The sequence below is a fragment of the Podarcis muralis genome, chromosome 11 (assembly GCF_964188315.1).
Source record: "Podarcis muralis chromosome 11, rPodMur119.hap1.1, whole genome shotgun sequence".
Classification (NCBI taxonomy): domain Eukaryota; kingdom Metazoa; phylum Chordata; class Lepidosauria; order Squamata; family Lacertidae; genus Podarcis; species Podarcis muralis.
In genome coordinates, this window is record NC_135665.1 from 52,770,525 (window position 1) to 52,794,338 (window position 23,814).

General features: G+C 41.3%; 1 protein-coding gene across 4 annotated transcripts in view; it reads right to left on the bottom strand.

The window, feature by feature from the left end:
- WDR7 (WD repeat domain 7) overlaps positions 1 to 23,814 on the bottom strand; it is a 213,668-nt gene that overhangs the window by 95,865 nt on the left and 93,989 nt on the right. For all 4 annotated transcript variants that reach the window (XM_028747877.2, XM_028747879.2, XM_028747876.2 and 1 more), the window contains one exon: positions 1,087 to 1,308. In XM_028747877.2, coding sequence (XP_028603710.2) covers positions 1,087 to 1,308 — 222 coding nt within the window. The remainder of the gene's footprint in view (positions 1 to 1,086; positions 1,309 to 23,814) is intronic.

Genomic DNA, 23,814 nt, shown 5'->3' on the forward strand with positions numbered 1-23,814 from the left:
GTTTGGATGGTCACCCAAAGCATTTTTGAATAATTAACTTTACATTTCAGTTTTGCTATTAAGACATCGCTAGTAAAAAAAAAGTGGGATTGTAAATTCTTGATCCAGCTCCCCCCCCCCCAAGGATAAAAGGAGCAAAATGAGAGCTGCAGAAAAAGGACACGAAAAAATCCCTGCAAAAAAGGACATAAAAGCATTCCATGAAAACATGGGAGGGGTAAATGAACAAAAGGGGGGATAGTCCAGAAAAGACAGTGCTGCCTGAGCTAATGGCGACGAACTAGGGACAAATTTAGGGGGGAAACTAGTTGTTGTTGTTTTTCAAGGCATTTTAGAGTGGTCTTCCTGGATCAGTTCTAAGAGTACTAAGAGCGTGTGAATAGATCCTGTGTTTGGGTAGCAAAGATAGGTTTCCAACAGCTCCCAGATATGCACACACATATATATGGGGCTATGATCATTAAAGGGACGTGGGTGGCACTGAGCCTAGGACTTGCCAATCAGAAGGTCGGCGGTTCGAATCCCCACGACAGGGTGAGCTCCCGTTGCTCGGTCCCTGCTCCTGCCAACCTAGCAGTCTGAAAGCATGAAGTGCAAGTAGATAAATAGGTACCACTCTGGCGGGAAGGTAAACGGTGATTCTGTGCACTGCTCTGGTTCGCCAGAAGCGGCTTAGTCATGCTGGCCACATGACCCAGAAGCTGTACGCTGGCTCCCTCGACCAATAAAGTGAGATGAGCGCTGCAACCCCAGAGTCAGCCACGACTGGACCTAATGATTTACCTTTACCTTTATGATCATTAAACAGTGTCTTAGACCTGTGGCCCTTCAGAACCCTTGGAAATTCCTTGGGATGAAATAGTCTAAAATCAAAAGCTTCCGTTTTGGATTTCGTCCTCCGGTGCATGGAGGAGGAGAGGGGTGGTGTAGTGTGTGTGAACCAGTGGCTCTCTGCATCTTGGTTCTCATGGCAGGAAGCCAGGCTTTCCCATTGTTACTGAAATGGGCTATATAACAGAATATAATAGCACTACATATTTCACTGTACAGCTCGCATCAAGGGGGAGTGGGCAGAGAGAAACTTACAAGTATGCCTTGCCAAAGAATAGTTGGATCCACCACTCGTTGAGCCAAACCCTTCGGGAATTTGGCTAGAGCTGCGCGGCCTGGTCAGCAACTTCGGAGGTTCAATTTCTGCTCCAAACTCTGCTCCAATTACTCCTAGCAGAACTATAGCAGTAGCTTGCTTTCGCCTCTCTTCGTACGACATAGTTATTTTTTTCATTTGCGGAAATCCAGACAGAGAACCTGAAACACAACACAAAGAGCCTTAGGACAGGTGGTTCATAAACTGTTCTAACTCCAGCAACTCTGGTGGTCCTTTCACTGTGCAAATAATTTAAATACATGCCTTATGGCTCCTTTTACTATTCATTTTTAAAAAAGTGGTATAGTAGCCACTGCCTTGTTCTCTTAATACTTGCTGTGCAACCAATGAAACACATGGTATAGGTCTTTCTCTATGGTGGTGCTCCAACAGTTGTCTTAAGGCGATGTATAATAAAAACAATTAAAAGCAGTTTTTAAAAACAGAAAACACATTTGAAACAAAACTGAAACCATACAAAATAGTAACTCGTGGCAAAGACTTATTTATCTACCTGGGAAAGACTGTTGGAACAGAAATATTTTCAACTGTTTCTGGAAGGTACAGATAGTGGACATCTCTCATATGCTAACAGGAATCCTAATCCAGAATGCAACAGTTAGACTGGTGCCTGGGAGTGGCTGCCAGGACCATATAAACACTGGTCCTAAAGGATCTACATTGGCTCCCAGTATGTTTCCGGGCACAGTTCAAAGTGTTGGTGCTGACCTTTAAAGCCCTAAATGGCCTCGGCCCAGTATACCTGAAGGAACGTCTCCATCGTTCAGCCCAGACACTGAGGTCCAGCTCCAAAGGCATTTTGGTGGTTTCCTCACTGTGAGAAGTGAATTTATAGGGAACCAGGCAAAGGGCCTTTTTGGTAGTGGTACCTACCCTGTAGTGGTACCTCCCATCAGAGTCAAGGAGATAAATAACTACATGACTTTTATAAGCCCAGCCAGATGGGTGGGGTATAAATAATAAATTATTATTATTATTATTATTATTATTATTATTATTATTATTATTAGACATCTGAAGTATAGGGAATTTTTTATGTATTGTGTTTGTAGGGTACATATAATAAATTCATCATCATCATCATCATCATCATCATCATCATCATCATATTGCCCCAATCACTCTGGGTGGCTCCCAACAAAATATTAAAAACATTTCGAAGATGTCTTCTAAAAGCCAAATACTGTAGTTGTTTCACCAAATGAAGTATATGGATTTATGTTTTCCTGCACTCTGTTATGACAGTACATTATAAACACTGGGGGGCATTTATAACAAGAAAGGCTAGACAGTTACCCAACTGGAAGAGTTCCCTCTCCCTTGCATTAAGTTTCACTTTCTAGGTTACACTGGCCTAGGGGTCAAGGTCACAGAAGGGTTGGAGCACGCAATCCCTTGCTGCCTTAAAATACTTACTTTACATGGCTTCTGGGTCTTACTTTAAGTCAAAGCTGATGACCCTAAAGCAGTTTACATTAGTGGATGAAATAATGCAAGAATGCAGTAGGCAAAGGAATATGAACAACACAGCAATACTAGCAGGCTATCTGAACTGTCTGCACCCCAGGTGGTCCTTATATAAGAACTGTAACTTTAAGAAAGGATGGTGCAAGCTTGTTCTTCCCCCTTCTACCTCACCACCACTTTTTCCTTCTGTTTCATTCTATTTAGACTGTACACCAGAAGAAGGCAGGGACTGTACTGGTTTTTGTAAGCTGCTTTGGGAGCCTTTTCAGCTAAAGAGAAGGACAGGAGATGACTTAAAGAAATAAGAAATATTTATAAGCATGCAGGGCTGCATTTACAAAATTTAAGGACACTGGATGTTACCTATTTAAGTCATGCTCAGAAGAGACTCAGTGAAATTAATGGACAAGTCCACTGATATTAATGGGTCTACTCGTGACTATGGCTCGTATTATCACCCATGACTTCAACGGCATTTTGAGGTATAGCTATAACTTCTTCAATATACCAGGAAACAGACTTCTGTATATTATAGCCAATGTACTAGAAGTCTCACCCCTTCCCTGCTACAACTGTGATGTTAAATCTCTTCTGAGAGAAATCAGAGGAGACCACTTGGTATTCACGGACAGAATTACAAGGTCTGGAGATTAACAAAGTGAGAATTAATAATAAAAAACGCTCTGCTACGGTATGCCCAAACTGCAGCAAATGAATTCTCTCTCTCTCTCTCTCTCTCTCTCTCTTAAAAGAAAAGGGAAAAAGAGCACTGGAACCTCTGTTAAGAAAACCGATTCCCAGTTCAGCTCTAGTTCTGATAGTTTTACACCCAAAGGAGTGGGTGGGGGTGATCTTTAACAATGAGAAGGAGAGGAGCTTTAAAAAAAAAAAAATCAATAGTCACCTTGTATGGAAAAAGAAAGATGAAAATGGACTCCACGCTAAGTGATACGTAACCATTTTAATCACCTGCAATTTGTATATATAATGACTACCGTTAAACGCAACACAAACCGCAACCGGGGTCTGCCTAGGCAGATCCATTTTTTAATTCGCTTCACTCAGAGCACAATGATCTGGAAGGAAACCACCACGCTCCCCTCCCCTCCGGCCCCCACCCCACCCCAAGAAGCATGCTCCATAACAATAGTTCAAAGGAAAGCTCCATTCTGCAGTTGCACTGATTGTTCTGTCAGCTGACCTCTGCAGAAGGGAATTGCTAACCGCTGCCGAGCTCCTTAGCTGACAAATGAATGATCGCAGCTCCATCTATTTTCACTATGGCTGCCTCTAGCCCAGGTGCTCAGACAGAGAGCCCGGTGTGACATCTTAGATCAAGATGAATTGGCACAAACTCCTGATCCAAGATTGTTTTATACCATTTAATTTAGTTTCTTCCCCTGCTCGGATGAGCACAGCTCTGGTTATGGATTTCTATTCTAATGTACTGAAGCAAGCACTGAAAGAAGCCAATGAAGCAGATGCTGGAGCTGGGGGACTGCAGGGATACTGATCAATAGGCAAGGCATTGACCCCAACCACTCAGCCTCTGCAATGGTCACTGTTTAAAGAAAAGAACTGGGGTGGGGGAGAGAAAGCCCCACACATGTGCTGCTTCCAGTAGGAAATTAAACAACAGGGGCACTTGGCAAACTCCCCCCTCGGAAAACAAAAAGGGAGAGAGAGGAGCCCCCTCCTTGGCTCTTCCTTTTGTTTGATTAAAGCAAGCTCAAGTTAACCCTTCGTTTTATCGGGATTCATTTAGGGCCAAATGCTTCTTTCTGGCGAGTCCAGGTTTAGCAAGCCAACCTCAAGAAGCAAGGGGGAAAACATATCAACGTGCTGACTGCCTTTTCCAGTTCTGCTCTACGGATGCGTTTCTTTCACAAGAAGCGCCCGTCTGAAAGCACTTTGAGGCTCCTTTCAAGAGATTTCAACGTTCTGCAGCCAGGCTTAAAAGCTGCAAGCGGTCTAGTGCCAGAAAGAGCAGTGGAAGTGAAGTTTTGGGGAGCTGATTAGCAACTCAGTTTACGTAAACTGAGCTATGTTCACTAGAGGACACTAGCTGACATTTTGTTCTGTGTAAGAGATTTAGGTGTGAAACTGGTGTGTCCCCCCCCCTTTACTGTATTTTGAGTTATTAGGAGGAACATGCAATTAATGGCAACCCTTCCCAACAAATAAACTGACAGCCAAATGGGAGATTTTAAAATGAAATAATGTCTATAAAAGTTGTCCTCGCTACAAGTTTCATTTGTCTCGTGAAAATTTGGTATTTTCTCACAGCGATGTGCCTCCATTTAATCATGCTAAAGGGTGACACAGAGATCCATTTTCTTGACAGGACGGTTGATCACCCTATCACGGTGAGAAAATTAATAACCTCAAATAGCCCTATGTGGGGGGGGGAAAGAAGCTACGCTGGGGAAGAAGGAAGGTTTCTGTATTTAAGTTGTAGAGATAGCACACTTTCTATGCACTAAGTAAATGGAAGTGACAGATTTCTTCATTATTTGCCAAACGGACATTTTGACTCCACATTTACAAAGGTTTCCAAGCACACTGACCGAGTACCAAAACCAAAAAGACAACAGCCCTACAGGAAATGGTCGACAACTGTAGCTGTATATTTTTCACCCCTAATCTGTTTAAATAAAATATAGGTAAAAAAATATCTGAAAAAAAGTTTAAGCTGTTTAAAAGGTTGCAAGATATTGATTACTTCATTTAAAAAGCAGTCAGGGAGTGCAACCAAGAGGTCAGGATAAATTTAGCAGTTTGAAGCACTTTACTAAATAACTCTAAAGATCATGTTAATTGGCTTTGCACAGTCCTAGTGTAAAATTAATTTTATCCTATCTTACAATAAAAGGATTAAAAGACATATTAAGTTCTACAGGTTTAACTGGAACAGGAATCAATGGATTTGAATTAAGGCTAAAGGCTATTTTATGGGAGATGGACTACCCCCAGATACTTTATATCTGCTATTAGGCACATGATGGTACTCTTTTATTGTATTAGGTATTAAAAACTTGGAGGGGTAAATGCCATACCAATTTATTATTATAGAAATATGTCTTGGAATTCTGAGCAGGTGAGTTCTTTGGTTTCAGTCCACAGAATTTACTGATCCTCTGATCCTTTCATAACCCCTGGCACAACTGCAACCCTTATAGTGGTGTCCAAACTTTTTTCAAAAAGGGCCAGATTTGATGAAGTGAAGGACCATGAGGGCCGACCAAAGGGCCAATCAAAGTTGTTGACGTTTTTTTTTAGGATTGAAGCTGTTGAGCTTTCTTATGATTTTACCCCCAAAATAAACTGCCACTGGGGCCAGATTGAACTGACTGGCAGGCCAGATTAGGCCCCCGAAATGGACTTTGGACGTGCCTGCCTTAAGAGATAGACCGGCCATATTATTCATGCTCTGATAACATCTTGTTTGGACTACTGTAATGCCTCATATATTGTTGTTGTTCTTTAGTCGTGTCCGACTCTTTGTGACCCCCTGGACCAGAGCACGCCAGGCATTCCTGTTTTCCACTGCCTCCTGCAGTTTGGTCAAACTCATGCTGGTAGCTTCGAGAACACTGTCCAACCATCTCGTCCTCTGTCGCCCCCTTCTCCTTGTGCCCTCCATCTTTCCTAACACCAGGGTCTTTTCCAGGGAGTCTTCTCTTCTCATGAGGTGGCCAAAGTATTGGAGCCTCAGCTTCGGGATCTGTCCTTCCAGTGAGCACTCAGGGCTGATTTCCTTCAGAATGGATAGGTTTGATCTTCTTGCAGTCCATGGGACTCTCAAGAGTCTCCTCCAGCACTATAATTCAAAAGCATCAATTCTTTGGCGATCAGGATTCTTTATGGTCCAGCTCTCACTTCCATACATCACTACTGGGAGTGTGTGTGTATATACTGGGAATGCCTCATATATAGAGCTGCCTATAAAGTGTGCTGAGCAATGGAAAGCCCTTTCTAGAGAGGCCCTTTTGGCACCACTTAAGTTCTGGCATAAAGACCATTTGCCCAGTTGACTAGTGTTTTGTCTTTTTACTCTCATGGCTTCGGCTTCATGCAGCTACCATTGCTTGCTATGCTTTACTGTTTCAGCGTTTTATTCTTGCTATTTGGTGGTTTTAAGCGATGGTTCTTAACAGTCAACCAAGCTGGGAACACTCTGAATATTCTCTCCACGTTTTAATCCTAGTTAATTTATTTGGTTTCTTCCTATTCCTTGCAAAACTGGATGGACTTTCTGCTGGACCCCATATTTCTGTAAATTGGGGTCAATGTAAGTTTCGGTCCTTCAGAAAAAAATCCTTCTTCAGTCTCGATCCTTCCTTGATACTAGGAAGCATCAGGCGAGGCGTTAAATGCAGAAAAGGTGTTGTCAGTGATGCGGTACATTAACTGTAATATTCGGGCATTGCTATTTGTCCTTTAATAATTCATGTAGATGTGGCACCATCTACTGACCTGAGCTATTGGAAGTTTACCGTGTTGTCATCTGTGAGGTGTTAAAATTCCTGTTGTGCCACTTTTGAGGCAGAACTACACTTGGCCATCAGCTATATGTGCCTTGAATGAAGAGCACCAAACAGTACTTATAAAAATTTCAGATGCACCTCAGGATGTGCAAAACATTGATTGCAACTATGCCTCTCTTTCCCTGCCTCTCTCTCTCTCTCTCTCTCTCTCTCTCTCTCTCTCTGTGGCACAAACATTTCTGCTTTGCTGCATATCCCGTATTCCACCCACAAAATCTCTTCTGTGATATTAACTGCCTTAACATATTATATTTGTTCAAGAATTTCCACATGAGCTGAAAGAACTGACACAGCGCATCAAATGTTGAACACAGTGAAGACTGTTATGCAGTTCAGACTGTGAAGACATTAAGTAGTAACGAACTTCCGTTTATTTAAAATATGAAATCCCATGAGTTCTGATCCAAGACAGAACTTCCAGGGTGGCTCACAAAGCAAAGTAAGAGCACCACAGCATAAGAGAAAAGCAGCAATTAAAACAAAATGAAAGAAGTAGAGCAACAAGCAATTTAAGGGAAATGATTTGGTAAAAAGAATAATACAGTGGTACCTCGGCTCTGGGGTCACGAAGAGTCGGACATGACTAAACGACTAAACAACAACCTCGGCTTACATACGCTTCAGGTTACATACGCTTCAGGTTAGACTCCGCTAACCAAGAAATAGTACCTCGGGCTAAGAATTTTGCTTCAGGATAAGAACAGAAATCGTGCGGCAGCAGCCGAAGGTACCATTAGCTAAAGTGGTGCTTCAGGTTAAGAACAGTTTCAGGTTAAGAACGGACCTCCAGAACGAATTACCGTATTTTTTGCACCATAACACTCACTTTTTTCCTCCTAGAAAGTAAGGGGAAATGTCTGTGCGTGTTATGGAGCGAATGCCTGCGGGTGGCGGGGGGGGGGATCTGCTGCAGTCGTGAGCAGAGGATTCCTTCCCTCATCCATGGTTACAAAGCATGGATCCACATGGATCCTCAGGATTTTTGCACTGGGCTACTCCAAACTCACTGTCAGATCACATGTCTGTGGCCACAGCATGAACCACAAAAATCATATATCCACTATTTCGTTTAGAATATTTTTTTTCTTGTTTTCCTCCTCTAAAAACTATGTGCGTGTTATGGTCTGGTGTGTGTTATAGAGCGAAAAATACGGTAAGTACTTAACCCGAGGTACCACTGTACTACCTTAACGTTTATCCAGCACATGTGAATGTACACACTCCTTACAACAACCTTATAAGGTAGATGAGTATTATTATCATCATCATCTTGTCCTTGTTGGCATCCATCTGTCTCAAGAGACAACAGAGTGCACCTCTGAGGGTGAAGTCACCTCTGAGGGTGAAGTTAGCAGCACTTAAGTGACCTCCCTAGTGTGCAAGGCTGGAAATGGAGGTCCTGGGCTCTTGGCCGTGCTGAAATGGTCAAAAGGAAAGCAGAGCAATACATTTATCACCAGCTGAGTTGCTGGAAGGAGGCATACAAGGTGCCATCCAACCGTCCTAAGGACTCTACTCCAGATTTGTGTAGGGTTTACTTCTTAATGCCTTCTTCTCCTGAAGATGTCCCACAAGACAGTGGAGGTTTAGGACCAGATTTTTCCTTTTCCTAGATATGAACTAAATGTCTTACTGCATTCAATGAAGTTTGCTGGAGTTCACCCTTTACTGGAGGATTATGATTAGCATCGTGTCTGATCACCATCAGTTTTTAAAATTTATATACAAACATTAAGCTGAGCTGGCAGCAAGCAGACTTCTGTTCTCAAATTTTATGGGGCTTAAAAATATTATTCATTCTCTACCTTCTTGGCCCCTAAACAGTTTCCCTGGGCACGTCCTGTCCTGTTCCTAAGCCTTGACTACAAAAGCTGTCGACTTCCAACTGGGCATAATGAACCTCCCACATCAGGAGTTGCAATGTTCGCAAAGATTCCATGTGAGCATTGAAGTCAATAGCTAGAAGGGGCTAACAAGAAATTGGTAGCTAATTTTAATACAATTCACACAGAATACTTAATTAAGAAAAATACCATAAATGATATATGTATTATTCTTATAGCACTAAAGTTGTGTGAGCTTTTATAAAGCAACAAACTGACAAGGACCCAAGGAATTTACAGTCTAAAATTCAACATAGGGGAAACAACAGCAAACAGGGGGAGAATATGCACATCTGCAGGGTCACAGTTTAGTAGGAAATGTAGACTCAAAGGCTGTGCTAAATATTTATTAAGTTACCATATATGGTAGAAAGGACTGTAATGTTTTTACGTTCCCCTTTAATATGAAATTTTAAATATTTGTGTAATTCGCTCAGAGATCTTGGGATAGAGCAGAATATGCAACAGACAAATATGGGATTAAAACCATTTGCTCTTGGATGCAGTCAAAGAACAGTTGACCTCATCTCTTCCTTTTAATCACAGCACACAACACAGCACTGCCTTGCTTTAAACAAAGTTCAACATTCAAAGCTAAAAATTTGCTTCCATTTTTCAAGCAGCTGGAACCAAATGTTTTCATAGTAGCTTACGAGTAATCGCAAGGATTAAGGTGCTGATTTTCTGCTGCATAGTTGGTGCTATTCTAAGCCAATGGCGTGTTTAAATCCACACCAATGAAATCAATACAGCACTGTTCTCTTCAAGGTGAGACCAAATAAACCTGTCTGAAGCTCTGAGAAATAGGCTTTGCAGCACACTTTGAGTGCTAAGTGCCTTTCAGTCCAGAGATCTGTCATTAAATAATCATTAGCCATCATTCATTCTTCCTAAAAAGCTTAACATCTAAACTTGTTCAGCATCCACTAAAGTATTAGTATAGACTACCAAGTATTCATTAGCTCGTAGGGATGTGGATACACTTAACTTTAACAATGTACTGACATGCTAAGGCACAAAGTGGAACAAGAGAGCCTAGTGCACAATGCTCCTTGCTTATTGCTTTCAAGTTCCTTCAAATTGCTGTCATTACATGGAAGGGTTAAAAGAGCCAGCAAGCTTTTCCTTTTTCTTTTCCCTTCCTTCCTTCCTTTATTTTTATTTTTTTGCTCACAGACATTCTTGTCAAGTTATAAAACTGCAAGTACGTCTATGGCTTTGCCATTTCGCATCCTGCCTTATGAGAACTGGAGGGTGGTGGTTGTTTTTCAAACCTTTCCTGGTCGGGGGTTTTCATTCATCTTTGGTGACAGGAGCAACATTTTCATAATTAATTAACATTTATCCGCACTGCTGTAATGGCAGTCACCTGTGTCATGTTCCTTGCCGTGGGAGCACGCTTCTACACCTCTGGAAATTCATTGTAATTCACACACAAAAATAATCTAAGCATACTTCCGTTCCTAATTTCAATATATTGCGATTGCGGGATCCAGTCTTCGCATGATGCAGTGAACTCGACCAACATATAAATGTTATTGACACCACTACAGCCAATTCAGACAGCAGGCTTCTTATTCATTTTCTAGAGACGTACCTAATAATTTTATAGCAGTCAGGCTGTGCATAAGTGATAGAGTATTCACTTTTGAAAAGAAACATAACGTGACTACTTGGTGGTCATATACAATATCACAGCTAGCTACTGTAGATTTAAATGTGCCTAAATCTGTACAACAGCATCAGACGGCTGGGTAATAGGGAATTTATATAGCTTTCTATAATTCTTGTTAATGTATTAATGCCTATTAAAAACTGCTGAGATTTTGCAGTGTTGGTTGCTGATTTGTAAGGGAAGTGTTCATTCATACTGGTATAAATATAAAACAGATTTGATTATAGAATATCTTCTTTATAATATGCTAACAGGATTAAATTAATTACTATGACACACTGCAGGAAGGTGGAGTGGGGGGGAAGAGGCAGTATGGAAAAAAATCCAGCTCTGGTTGATTAAAGGGATCATCTATCAGCTCCATACAAAACTGCAGAGAATCCATTTTGTCCTGAACTATTCCTCACTGCTCTTGCTGTATGTTAGGGAAATTGTTGCCTTCAACCATTTTAGGTTTCCCGTTCTCCAATACAGTGAAATGTTTGGTTCGCAACGTAGATCAAGAAAAATGCAACACAGGCAATCTGTGCCAGTATATACACCTTAAATATATGTGAAGCTTTGTGAAATATAAGGACATGAACTTAACATTTATGCAAGAAGAGAATAAAGAATTTGATTATAGCCTTAAACTCAAAAATTGTCTTAATCTTCAGTATGAGAGAGTGACTCATATTTTTGCCTCTGAACTGAGCTAATTGCAATGAATTAAAATTTCATTTATGCAGTGAAACAGGACATGTTCAGATCCACAAGCCTGCTCCATTATTTGTTGCTTTGCTGGCTTATGCACAGGCACTGGTAAAAACAGTATAATAAAATAATGGCAATTTAAAAAATATTCAACCCTCCTAAAAATTAAATATTTCAAGCTCATCAGTTACCTTGCTAGATGCTGATGGCTAGCTTACAATGAGACAAAAATCAAAGTATATATGAAAATATTTTTCCAAATGACTCCTGCTTTTAAAGATATGCTAGATTACAAAAAAAAAAAAAAAAAAAAAAAACCCTGATCAATAAAAGCAATTCATTCTGGAGTATCAAACCTCACTGGGCATTGGTAAAACTTCAATAAAACCAGTATTCTGGATTTTACATTTTGAAACATGATTACTATTTTATTGAAAAGTATAAGAGTAACAAACTATTTTAAATTGCAATCATTTTGAAACCGAGTTGCAACTTATCCTGATTCTTTATGAAGAGACCAGATTCTTATTGGAAATCAATGAGAAGGCAGGTAAAATTAGATAGCCATGATTTGCCAGGAAATCAATAAGAGATAGAGCAATATCAGAAACTAAAAATGGAATGTCTTACAGAAACTGAAAATATATTTTCCCCACAATTTTCCCCCCAAAGATCTGGCTGTTAAAAAAAATTAAATGCCACAAAATAACAAAGATCATGTAAACATTACATTCAGTTGCCTTTCTGTTATAAAAAATGAAAAAACCTTCCACGCCTCATTTCTTTCTGTTTCCATGTAATGTCTGAAAACGATTCATTAAATCCTTTTGAAAGAAAAATTATATTACAAAAGGTTTAAACAGGATGCTATGCCAAAACAAAGGTGTGCCTACAGAGGTATTTTAACAGCACTTTTAAGAATGCTTCTATAAAAAGAAAATGGTAAAAGAGGCAATACCCAACACAGATAAGAAATGTTGCACAGCACAATTTTATCCCACAAAGCCACCAACATCACAGAATAACAGTGGCAAATAATAGTAGCAACAGGAGGCTTAGCAGGAATAATTGCACAGATACAATTAACAAGGCTTTGGGAAGTGGGAACTTGTAAGGTATTTAGATCCTTTCTGCTGTAATGTGCTTTGAAAGAGTTGGAAAACAGCACGATTACAGATGACAGAATCAGCAGCGCAACTTCCTGAAGGATTAGGAGGGAGGGCTCAGAGCCTCATTGGTATTCCTTGAGCCTATTATTATTCAGGTGAGTTCTGAATATGTAACAAGTGCAGACACAATGCTGGATTTTCCTTCCTGCGTAATTCTGAAGCTTCAACAGTTTGCAATTTTGCAGCGCATCATTCAGTAAATATTGAAACAGCTGTCTAAAACCACAGTTCTACAAAGTATGAGGCAAGCCTCGTGAAGGGAAGAGAGAGCGCTGCTAGGTAAAATATGCCCACAGACAAGCAATATATAGGGGAATTAAAAAAAAAAGAGAAATATGAATATGAATTAAAACACACTAGAGGTCTGGCTTTCACATAATGCAAAGCCATGGCTCAATAGTCATTTATTTTAAGCATTTATATGTCGCCTTTCCATATAAAAATTCCTCCAAGACTACTTATATATTAAAATAATATTACGTCAACAGGTAATTGAAAAGCAGGGTTTTCCAACCTTTCTTAGTCTGGGGGCACATTTGGAAAAATGAAGAAACTGTCACGGCAACACAAAATACCCATTTTATGGAATAATCATTGGTGACGATCACACCCACCCAAACACCTTCACTCCCTTCCATAAAGGAATAAAACACAGACAAAAAGAGGAGACACCCCTCAAAAAACAACCCCTCTAAGAAAAGTCAAACCCCCTCAATTTTTGAAAATACAAATCCGGCAGGGCCTTGGGACCTTAGCAGACACTAAGGCGGTTATCTGTGGGAGCCACATTGTCCATAGACACCCACACTGTCGCCACCCCCGCTTAGGGTTATGTGTGAAACTCGCTCAGCAGCTTAACAATGGTTTCCTAGCTACATGATCCGAAACTATGGTTTGTAGTCAGTTTACAAACTTTAGTTTAACTATGGCTTTGTGTGAGATGCAAGATGGATCTCAAATATGGTCTCCCCACTTCACCCCAGATGTTTTACCAAGATACAAAGACACAAAAGTAGCTGGAAAAGAAACCGAACTCTTGGGAAATAAGCCATAGTTGGATCATTTGTGGGCAGGGCCATCCCTGGTGTGTGTGCACATTTAAAAGTCTACCAGCACTGCCTTCCTAAAGTAGCAGCAAAATACAAAATGCAAGCTGAGGTGAGAGTAAAACAACGACAAAAGATAAATTGTGAGCAGAGGTAGTGGGCAGAGAAACTCAACTGGGGGATGCAGGGAGTACGATTTGCTCCAGGCCCCACACTCTCTAGGGAATAGCCCTGTCTGTGGAGAAGCCTATGGTTGGTTTGTTAAACAAACCATGACTTGTGTTTAAGTGCTAACCTGGCCATGGTGGCATAGAGATGCCACTGATAACCAATGGTTCACAGGATTAGCCTAACGCAAAATGGTGAGTAACATTAGACATGTGACTGTAGATTTTATGAGTCACTGAGCCGGTACAACACAGAGGGAAGCTTGGTTTGATCCAAAGGTTCCCTTCTTCCAGTGGAAGGAATTTTCTGCCAAAGAAAGGAAACCTTTGGATATGAACCACTTTTTTAAACCCCCAAACCTAAAACCCACCTCTTTTGACAGCTAACAAACAGGGCATGGTGGTGTGTACAAAACTAAAAACACCATAAAAATATACAGTGGTTGTTGTTGTTGTTTAGTCGTTTAGTCGTGTCCGACTCTTCGTGACCCCATGGACCAGAGCACGCCAGGCACCCCTGTCCTCCACCGCCTCCCGCAGCTTGGTCAGGCTCATGTTTGTAGCCTCGAGAACACTATCCAACCATCTCAACCTCTGTCGTCCCCTTCTCCTTGTGCCCTCCATCTTTCCCAACATCAGGGTCTTTTCTATGGAGTCTTCTCTTCTCATGAGGTGGCCAAAGTATTGGAGCCTCAACTTCACAATCTGTCCTTCCAGTGAGCACTCAGGTCTGATTTCCTTAAGAATGGATGTGTTTGATCTTCTTGCAGTCCATGGGACTCTCAAGAGTCTCCTCCAGCACCATAATTCAAAAGCATCAATTCTTCGGCGATCAGCCTTCTTTATGGTCCAGCTCTCACTTCCATACATCACTACTGGGAAAACCATGGCTTTAACTATACGTATACAGTGGTACCTCAGGTTAAGTACTTAATTCATTCCGGAGATCTGTTCTTAACCTGAAACTGCTCTTAACCTGAAGCACCACTTTAGCTAATGGGGCCTCCCACTGCTGCCGCGCTGCCAAAGGACAATTTCTGTTCTCATCCTGAAGCAAAGTTCTTAACCCAAGGTAATATTTCTGGGTTAGTGGAGTCTGTAACCTGAAGCGTATGTAACCTGAAGCGTATGTAACCCGAGGTACCACTGTACAGTAAAAATATTAGAACAGTTGTAAAAGGACAAAATGAAACAAATTGTCGTATTATACAAAAAGGGCTCAGCTTAATAATCGCAGAACATCAGGGCAGTGAGGGGAGGGATATGTGTCTTTAAAAGACCTCTCAAGCAAGCAATTGATGGTGCTTCCAGTACAGTAGGGAGAAGACCTGTCCAAAGAATGGAGCAACAGCAGAAAATGCCACGTTTTAAAAAAAGAAATAATCACTATATAATGGGTCTATAACATGTGGTGCTGCTGACAACATCTCATCAATCTATCAGGTCTATGTAGGGACAGGTAGTCTTTTGGGCAAGCCGCAGGATCATACCAAAGGCCCATGTAGCCCAGCGCTCTGTTCTCGGAGTGCACATGGGAAGGTCTTTGTAACCAGATGCTCATGGGATGCCCACAAGCAGCACCTTAGCGCAACACTCTCCACGCCTGTGCTTCCAAGCAACTGATATGCAGTGGCTCTGCATGGTTCGTAAGTGGGTGGAGGGAGAGACATGGTGAGGACCCAAAAGAAGCATGTCCATATTACACAATCCCTCATCGTACAATAAGTAGGATTGCAACAACATTGCCTGTATGGTGAAATATTGCAATCATAGAAGAGTATTAAGTGAGCAACGTGCAAACTAGAAACATCTCAAGTGCAAATAGACCCCAAAAGTGGAGCACAACTGACATGTTATAATAACATACACAAGCTCTGCCATCTTGAAACTGGCATCCATGTAGATTCACAACACTGATCCCACACATATTTAAACAACAAACACTCACATACACACCACACGAGGAAGGTATTAGTGACACTGTGAACACCATGGCATTGCAAACGGGTGTTTGCCAACTGGGTACAGGATTACCGTAGCTTGCTCTTGGGCAGAATTAGCTTTGCAGGAGCTTCATAGAACAGATTACTCAAGCCCTTCCTCAGCACTAGGGGCTCCATAAGGACCACACCCACAATTCTATAGGTTCCACTTGTAATGCATTAGTGTGAAGCGAAAACAAGAAAGAAAAACCTTCCAGCTCTCTCTCTGTATCCTGCTTTCTAAGTCACACAATCACTTAACTAATTTCGTATAGTTTACGTGGCATATTCGGCGTACGCTGTGCTTTAGAAACAGGGTGTAACCAAGAGGGATGCGGACAGGGGAGTTTCTATTTCAAAGGGAGAGAATGTATAACCACAGAGATCTGCCAATGTTCATTTAAATACCACTGGTTGCCATGGCAGCACAAAACACTAAATGGTGGCGGACTGTGCTTATCACTTTCTCCCCCTAACAGTGTATGCATGTATAGCTAATTCTTTATGGCCAATTCTTAATACATCACATTGTATTTGACAGTTGTATTATGCAGTTGAATCTGCTAGTTTTTATTCACAATGCCTTGACATATTCCAAGGTGGAACAGTCTAACCTTTAACCTCCTTCCACAAAAGGGAACTGCTGCTGCTGCTACTACTACTACTACTACTACTACTAATAATAATAGTTGTTGTTGTTTTAGATACCACCATTTATCCAAAGATCCTAGGGCAGTGTACAACACTAAGAACATAATTTACACAGCATAGTAATAAAAACATAATACAGAGCACAATAATACACAATAATTATAATTAAATGATCATAGCAACAGTGCCCTCCCCGCATTTGACAGGTCATAGATTTAACATTTAACATAGATTATTTAATAGCCAAAGGCCCGGGTAATAAGGAATGTTTCTGCCTGGTGCCTAAAGACATGTAATGATGGCAATCCTCTTTGGGGAGAACTTTTCGCAGATGGAGAGCCACCACAGAAAAGGCCCGTTCTCATGTTGCCACCCTCCGAACCGTCTCATAAATGACAAAGAGCCAATTCTATTTTTCTGTCTCTCATGTCAAAGCAAGCATGAATCAGTTCTGTGTACTGGTTAGAGCCTTGGACTAGGACCTGGAAGACCAAGGGGCAGCTATAAAGCACACTGGGTGGCCAGACAGGATTGTTGTGAGGATAAAATGGAGGCGGAGAGAACCATGCAAGTCATACAGAAATAAGCAGAAAAAGAAATAGTCAGTGGATGCTCCATGATAATGGAATTCACTTCTTGCAAGCATCCTTCGAAGGCAGGTGGCCACTTTAATACTTTGATTCATGTTGGGGGCTTTATTTCAGAGGGTGGCAACTGGTGCTAGTTCCATAGAACTTTACTTTATACTTTGATTTTTAATCTGCCTGCCCTAAATTATCAAGAAAGGGTTAAGCACTAAAATTAAAACCATAAATTCTCCACTACACTCAAGCAGCCAAGACAAGAACTGGGTGGTATTCAACCGATTATTATTCAACCTGATTATTGTCTTCCAAAGCAACCACTCTATTCCGAACTTAAAAATGGAAAGCGTAATGCTGGTGGTCAACAAAAGAGGTTTAAAGACTATCTCAGGGCAAATCTTAAAAAATGTAGTATAAACACCGACAATTGGGAAACACTGGCCTGCGAATGCTCCAGTTGGAGAACAGCCTTTACCAAAGGTGTCATGGGCTTTGAACACGCTCAAACTCAGGATGCAAGGGAGAAACGTGCTAAGAGGAAGGCATGCTTGGCACCATGATCAACTCCCACCCGGAAACCTATGCCCCCACAGTGGAAGGACATGTGGATCCAGAATTGGCCTCCACAGTCACTTGCGGACTGTGTTTTAACAATCTTACTCGATTATGAGTGATCGCCAAAGAAGAAGGTATTCAACTATGTTGTAAATTAATGGACCTAACTTAGTCATGTTCCGACTTACTTGAAATACACTATGCTGATAAAATTGCTCATATTCATTCCAACTTTAGATGCTTGCGTTATTTCTTCTGCTTAGTGACTTAAGCACCTGCTTCAGATAGATAATTTTCAGTTTGTGCAACCTGAGGGTGTTGATATGGTTCTTAGACAATGCACTTTAGACATCTGCCCAGCCTAGTAATAAAAGGGGAGAGGGGCTGACTGAGCTACTGTTGTGGCTAATGCCTCTTTTCAGCAAGACATGATGCCGTCAAACCTCAAGAATAAAAGCTAAGACTACTTCCTAAGGAAGCACTTGTTGGTCCCAAAGTGTTAGGTAATGATTGACCAAGCTCGAATATGCCTTTTAGGGGGGCAGAGTAAACAGCTGGTGGCATCTCAGTTCCAGGCATATAGCCAGGTGGTGATACTGAGAAACATTTGTTTGACACCATGGCTTCTAGGGGGTTTCTGAAGTTTGTCTCCTATGCTTTTTAACACCTGCATGAAACCTCTACAAGAGGTCGCCTGGTACAGTGTCATTGCTATGCTGATTCAGCGCTCTCTCTCTCTCTCTCCAATGATCCTAAGGGGACTGTGAATATCTGGTACAGGGCTCATATTACACCTCTCCCTTTTGTTTCAAGTGCGTTGGCTGCACATTTACTTTCAAGAGCAATGGAAAGCGCTGGTTTGGCTCAGAACGAGGTTATCTGAAGAGCCGCCTTTCTCCATATTACCCTGCTCCAGAATTTAGATCTTCTGCAGGTTCAGCTTAACTCAGTTGGTTAGTAACATGATAATGCCAAGGTTGTCGGTTCAATCCCCGTATGGGACAGCTGCATATTCCTGCACTGCAGGGGGTTAGACTAGATCAGGCACGTCCAACAGGTAGATCGTGACCTACCGGTAGATCACTGGACGTCTGTGGTAGATCACTGGCTCCCCCCCCAAAGTAGCGCAACAACTTTGAGCTCAACGTTTTTGCCCTGCACCCCCCAAAAAATGGGGCTTTCCTCCTCCATAAAAACAAGCTCAACATCTTTGACCTGAACCCCTCAAAAGGGGGTAGATCACTGCCAGTTTTTAACTCTGTGAGTAGATTGCAGTCTCTTGGGAGTTGGCCACCCCTGGACTAGATGATCCTCAGGGTCCCTTCCCAATTCTACAATAGTATGATACTGCTGTCCCTTCAGAAATATGTGAGGTTGCAATGCACAGCAGGGCTGTTTCTGTGGTGGCCCCCTGAATCTGGAACTCAGTACTCCTGGGAGATCTGGCTCCTTCACTGCTTACACTTAAGAGCACAGATGAAACTTTTCTTTCTAATCAGACTTTTGAGCTCTCCTATATATCGTGGTGCCTGTGTCGTCTGTCTGTTTATATTGTCTCTCATATTTGATGGTTTTTAAAACTGTATGCTGCTCCGAGGCGGAACGGTGAGAAATACATTATTTAAAAGTAAATTGTATTTTTCCGTGTACAAGACTAGGTTTTTTTCCCTTGAAAAATTAAGCTTAAAAACTGTGGTTGTCTTATACATGGATGGCGGTGAGGTTGGATGGGCGATTGGTGGCTGCTGTGAGCTAAAGATTGTCAGTGACGTCCTGGCGGGTGATTGGTCGTTGCGGCAAGTTCCGCAGGCTATTGGCTCCCGCGGCAATTGGTTGGGTGATTGGCATTTGCTGTCGGTGAGCGATCATACGATTGGTCGCAATTCCCCCCTCTCTTTTCTCAATTTGGAGCCTCAAAAAAGGGGGGCGTCTTATACATGGGGATGTGTTATACACTGAAAAGTATGGTAAATAAATATGAGGAAAGCATTGGACCACAAAGTTTGCTTACGGTGATGGAGGGGTGGGAGACAGGAACAGGCAATACAATAAGATACAAGCCGGTGTCAGATTTGTAAAAGACGGTATCCAAGAGACTCAATACTCTGAGTTGCTTCTGCTGCTGGGGAAACTCCAGAGAGTTAACCTGGTGTGATAAAAGACTTGACAAAGCAATTCTGACTGTGCAGCAATGCTAAGTTGTGGGCTAATACGAGAACAGGGGCCCAATGGCTGTCTTTCAACATGTGCAATTTACACATGGCTTTATCAATAGCCCTAGTGCTGAATACAGAACACACTCTATTTGGCTTTCAGTCAATTAAGCTTTAAGCTGTCAGCAAACAAGACTTTTAAGTTAATTTTGAATCACCGTGAATCAAGTTGAAGGTTGGAAAAGGGCGCACTCACATGCCGGCATGAAAAAAGGCAGTTTAATTGCCTCTGAATAGCTATTATATGCTGCAATTGGCCTATTGAATCTTAGATGATCTATTTATTTATCAAAGCGCACAGCCAAAAATGGGTACAAGAATGAGCCGCATACATTAAACTTTTAAAACGTGGCATAAGAAGGTGGCAATATAGTGCTCTACATGCAAATTTTGCAGCTGCCAGATTATGGGTATTTGTAAATTAATTACGTTTTACTACATTAACATCTGAAGGCCTGCCATGCTCTGAATAAGGAAAGAGATGCAAATGTGGAACAGAGAACTTATACTCAGCACTAAGATTCTTTTCTACATCATCTAGGTATAATGCATATTCCAAAATTTAGTGTTACAAATGATGTCTTTTTATCCTTAAAAGAAAAATCCTTTGTTAAGATTAAGTAGTTTTAGTGCTCCCTCTAGATAAAATATTGGGAAGTTGATCAAGCAAATCTTACTCCATTTCTTGTGTGAATTTTTAATTGTTTTATAGCATTACATAGACAAGTTGCTTTTTTAAAAAAGCAAACCACTTTTACCACTTTCACTGATATTCCTATACAGGTCCTGGGTTGAATTTCTGTAATTTTAAAACAGGAAAAATGCACAAAAAGACCAGCAAGCTCAAGCACAATTACTTTTAGTTTTTTGAAAACTAAAGTAGGAGATAATTCTTTTACATAAATATCGCAAAGGTATCTCAATGGCTGGTATACAGCAATTCAGGATATTTCGGACCAAGTAAACTGATATGTTTCTCCCAAGGGAAATGCTGCAAATTTTAATTGGTTCCGAGACATGTCAATCAATGCAGCAGTGTTGACTTCAAAAGCAGTGAGCTCTAATGCACCAAGAAGGATGCAAGACACATTTATTAGCTTCAAGTCTAAAATGGTTATTTACTAACGTTTATTTAATTTTTGATAATTTAAAACGTAAACTTTTGCAAAAGTGGGTTTGTTTTCTTTTATTTTAACATATTTGATTCTAATAAGTGCCTTAGGAAGGGATGCCGACAAACAGGTTTTATTTTTATTTTTTTCACTAGTTCCCGTAAGACTCTTAAGTGTTTAAATTGCTTTGTAGATATCAGATTTACCTTAAATGAATGTTGATGGACAAACACATATGCAAGGGAATGCAGGGAGCTCCCCTCTGCTCAGTAAATACGTTCAAACAAACAAACAAAAGAAAAGAAAACAACTGGGTTTCTCCCATTGAAAGTCATCAAACATTTTTACATTGGGGGGGGGGGCAGGGGGTTATACTTAGAAAAACTAGTCAACGTCCTTATTGTCAGGAACGAAGAGATGCCAAATAATTACTAAGATTGTGTTATTTATTATATATCTTATTCATGTTTCACCTTTTAGAGAAAAGCCTCTCACTGCTAAAATAATTGCCATCATAGGTATATTGTGAATCTTTGATTAGTTTATTAAAGGGGGGAAAGTGGACATTTATACTGTTTGTACTACTCAGCTTACACAAATTCTCTTGCATAACTTACATATTGCATTTGATTTTTATGTGCAATCTTTATTTAGGAAAGAAAATGATTTTTTTAAATAAAAAAAGCATGATGTGGATGAAGACTCTTTGTTATTGAAATGAAAGCCTTTCCCCACTCTCAGATTTCTTTCTTTCTTTCTTTAAAAATATTCACAACTGCTGAGGAAGGAACGAGCCAAACAGCCACACATTCATTTAGATTGTGGTCAAAAGGCCAGAACATTATTAAATCAAACTTTAACAAGATAACCCCTAATGGCCATTAGGTTATGCTGGTGGCTTAAAACTGTGCAGAGACACTCAGCCACTTTGCTTTCAATACCCTCTCCTCCCACTCCTTGGGTATACAGTGTCCTGATTAATCAAACACAGAGCAACAAATCTATAACAAGTCTATAGCCACTAACAAGTAGCAGACTGAGCAGGGGAAAGTCCTCTGTTAAGAGGCAGGCAGCATCACCACCTTCCCTAAGTATTTTATCACAAGGTGGCATTTGGCGGTGTTAGCCGAGACATATTAATTTTTTCGTCCAGAGGAAAGAGGAGGTCTGGGAACTGCAAACCTAGAAGAATGAATATCATGCAGCAGGTGAAGATTTTGGCTATTATATTATATTGAGCTAGTATTTATCTGGCATTTTACACACACACAGTCTAGTGAATGGTGCAACACTGCACTATTCCGGCATCGCACCCTCACCAAATTTCTGAACCTCATGGCAATGAGAAAAAGAGGTAATCGTTTCTTTGGTACACCCACTGGGTTCTATTTCCCAGCCCAAATCTATGTCCGGCAAAGTCTGGAAGCTGATTTGAAGATGGGTATGCTACCTACCAGGGACGCGGGTGGCGCTGTGGGTTAAACCACAGAGCCTAGGACTTGCTGAGTGGAAGGTTGGCGGTTCGAATCCCCACGACGGGGTGAGCTCCCGTTGCTCGGTCCCTGCTCCTGCCAACCTAGCAGTTCGAAAGCACGTCAAAGTGCAAGTAGATAAATAGGTACCGCTCTGGTGGGAAGGTAAATGGCCTTTCCATGTGCTGCTCTGGTTTGCCAGAAGCGGCTTAGTCATGCTGGCCACATGACCCGGAAGCTGTCTGCGGGCAAAGGCTGGCCCCCTCGGCCTATAGAGCGAGATGAACGCGCAGCCCCAGAGTCAGTCACGACTGGGTCAGGGGTCCCTTTACCTTTTACCTATGCTACCTATCGGCCCATCATGACATGGCCGTAAATCTTTCGAAAGAAAATAAGGAAGTAAAAGCGACTGGATGCAAAAAGGATCAGGAGCTCTTCCAAACTGCAGCAGCTGTCCATTGTGCAACAGAGCTCTGGTTCCCCCCCCCCCCCAGCAGACAAAAATTCAAAGTTTTGTTCTTGATTTCTCAGGTCTTTTATACAGGCTGGGTGCCAAGATACCTTGGGGACCTCTCTCTCAAATTCCATGACCTTCCACACCAGATGCACTCCTCCAGCACAATGGAATTATCAGTCACAGTGGTGGGGCCTGTTAAGGGCGGCAGCAGTTTCAACAGCAGCTGGCTCACAGCTTTAAACGTTCCCCCCACAATAGATTAAAAAAAGACAGCAGGGGAAAAAGAAAACATTGACCGTAGTTCTTTCTGCTTTCTGGTCTGTAGCACTAGGTTTTGGCAGGGCAACTTTTCCAACCAAAAAACGAAATCAACAACTTTGGATAAGTGGAAAAGGGTTAACTACACCTTGGGCTCTTCCGCTTTCCTGCTCAAATGCCAACCGGCTATGTTAGATAAGCCAAAACATGCAAGTTACGCAAAACTTCAGAATTAAGAGTGGCAATTACTTCTAATAGACATCTATGGAGCTACAGTGTGTATTGAGGAAAAGGGAGTGGGGTATGTTAATCCATATGAAGCTGTAACAGTTGAAATTAAGAGGCCTCATTTCAGAATAAAGGGTGTCATGAAGACTAAATGCAACAATAGCAATGGAAAGAAAAGTGAACTGCACTGGCCTTGTTGTTACATTCATAGTGTCATATTTTGATGTAAATCAGTAGTAACTAAATAGTAATAATAATAATTTTATTATTTGTAGCCCACCCATCTGACTGGGTTGCCCCAATCGGTCTGAGTGACTTCCAACAAAGATAAAAGCACAATGAAACCTAAAATGTTAAAAACTTCCCAATAAAGGGCTGCCTTCCGATGTATTCTAAAAGTTGTATAGTTATTTATCTCCTTGACATCTAATGGGAGAGTGTTCCATGGGGTGGGTGCCATTATCTGCCTTGTTTCCTATAACTTCAT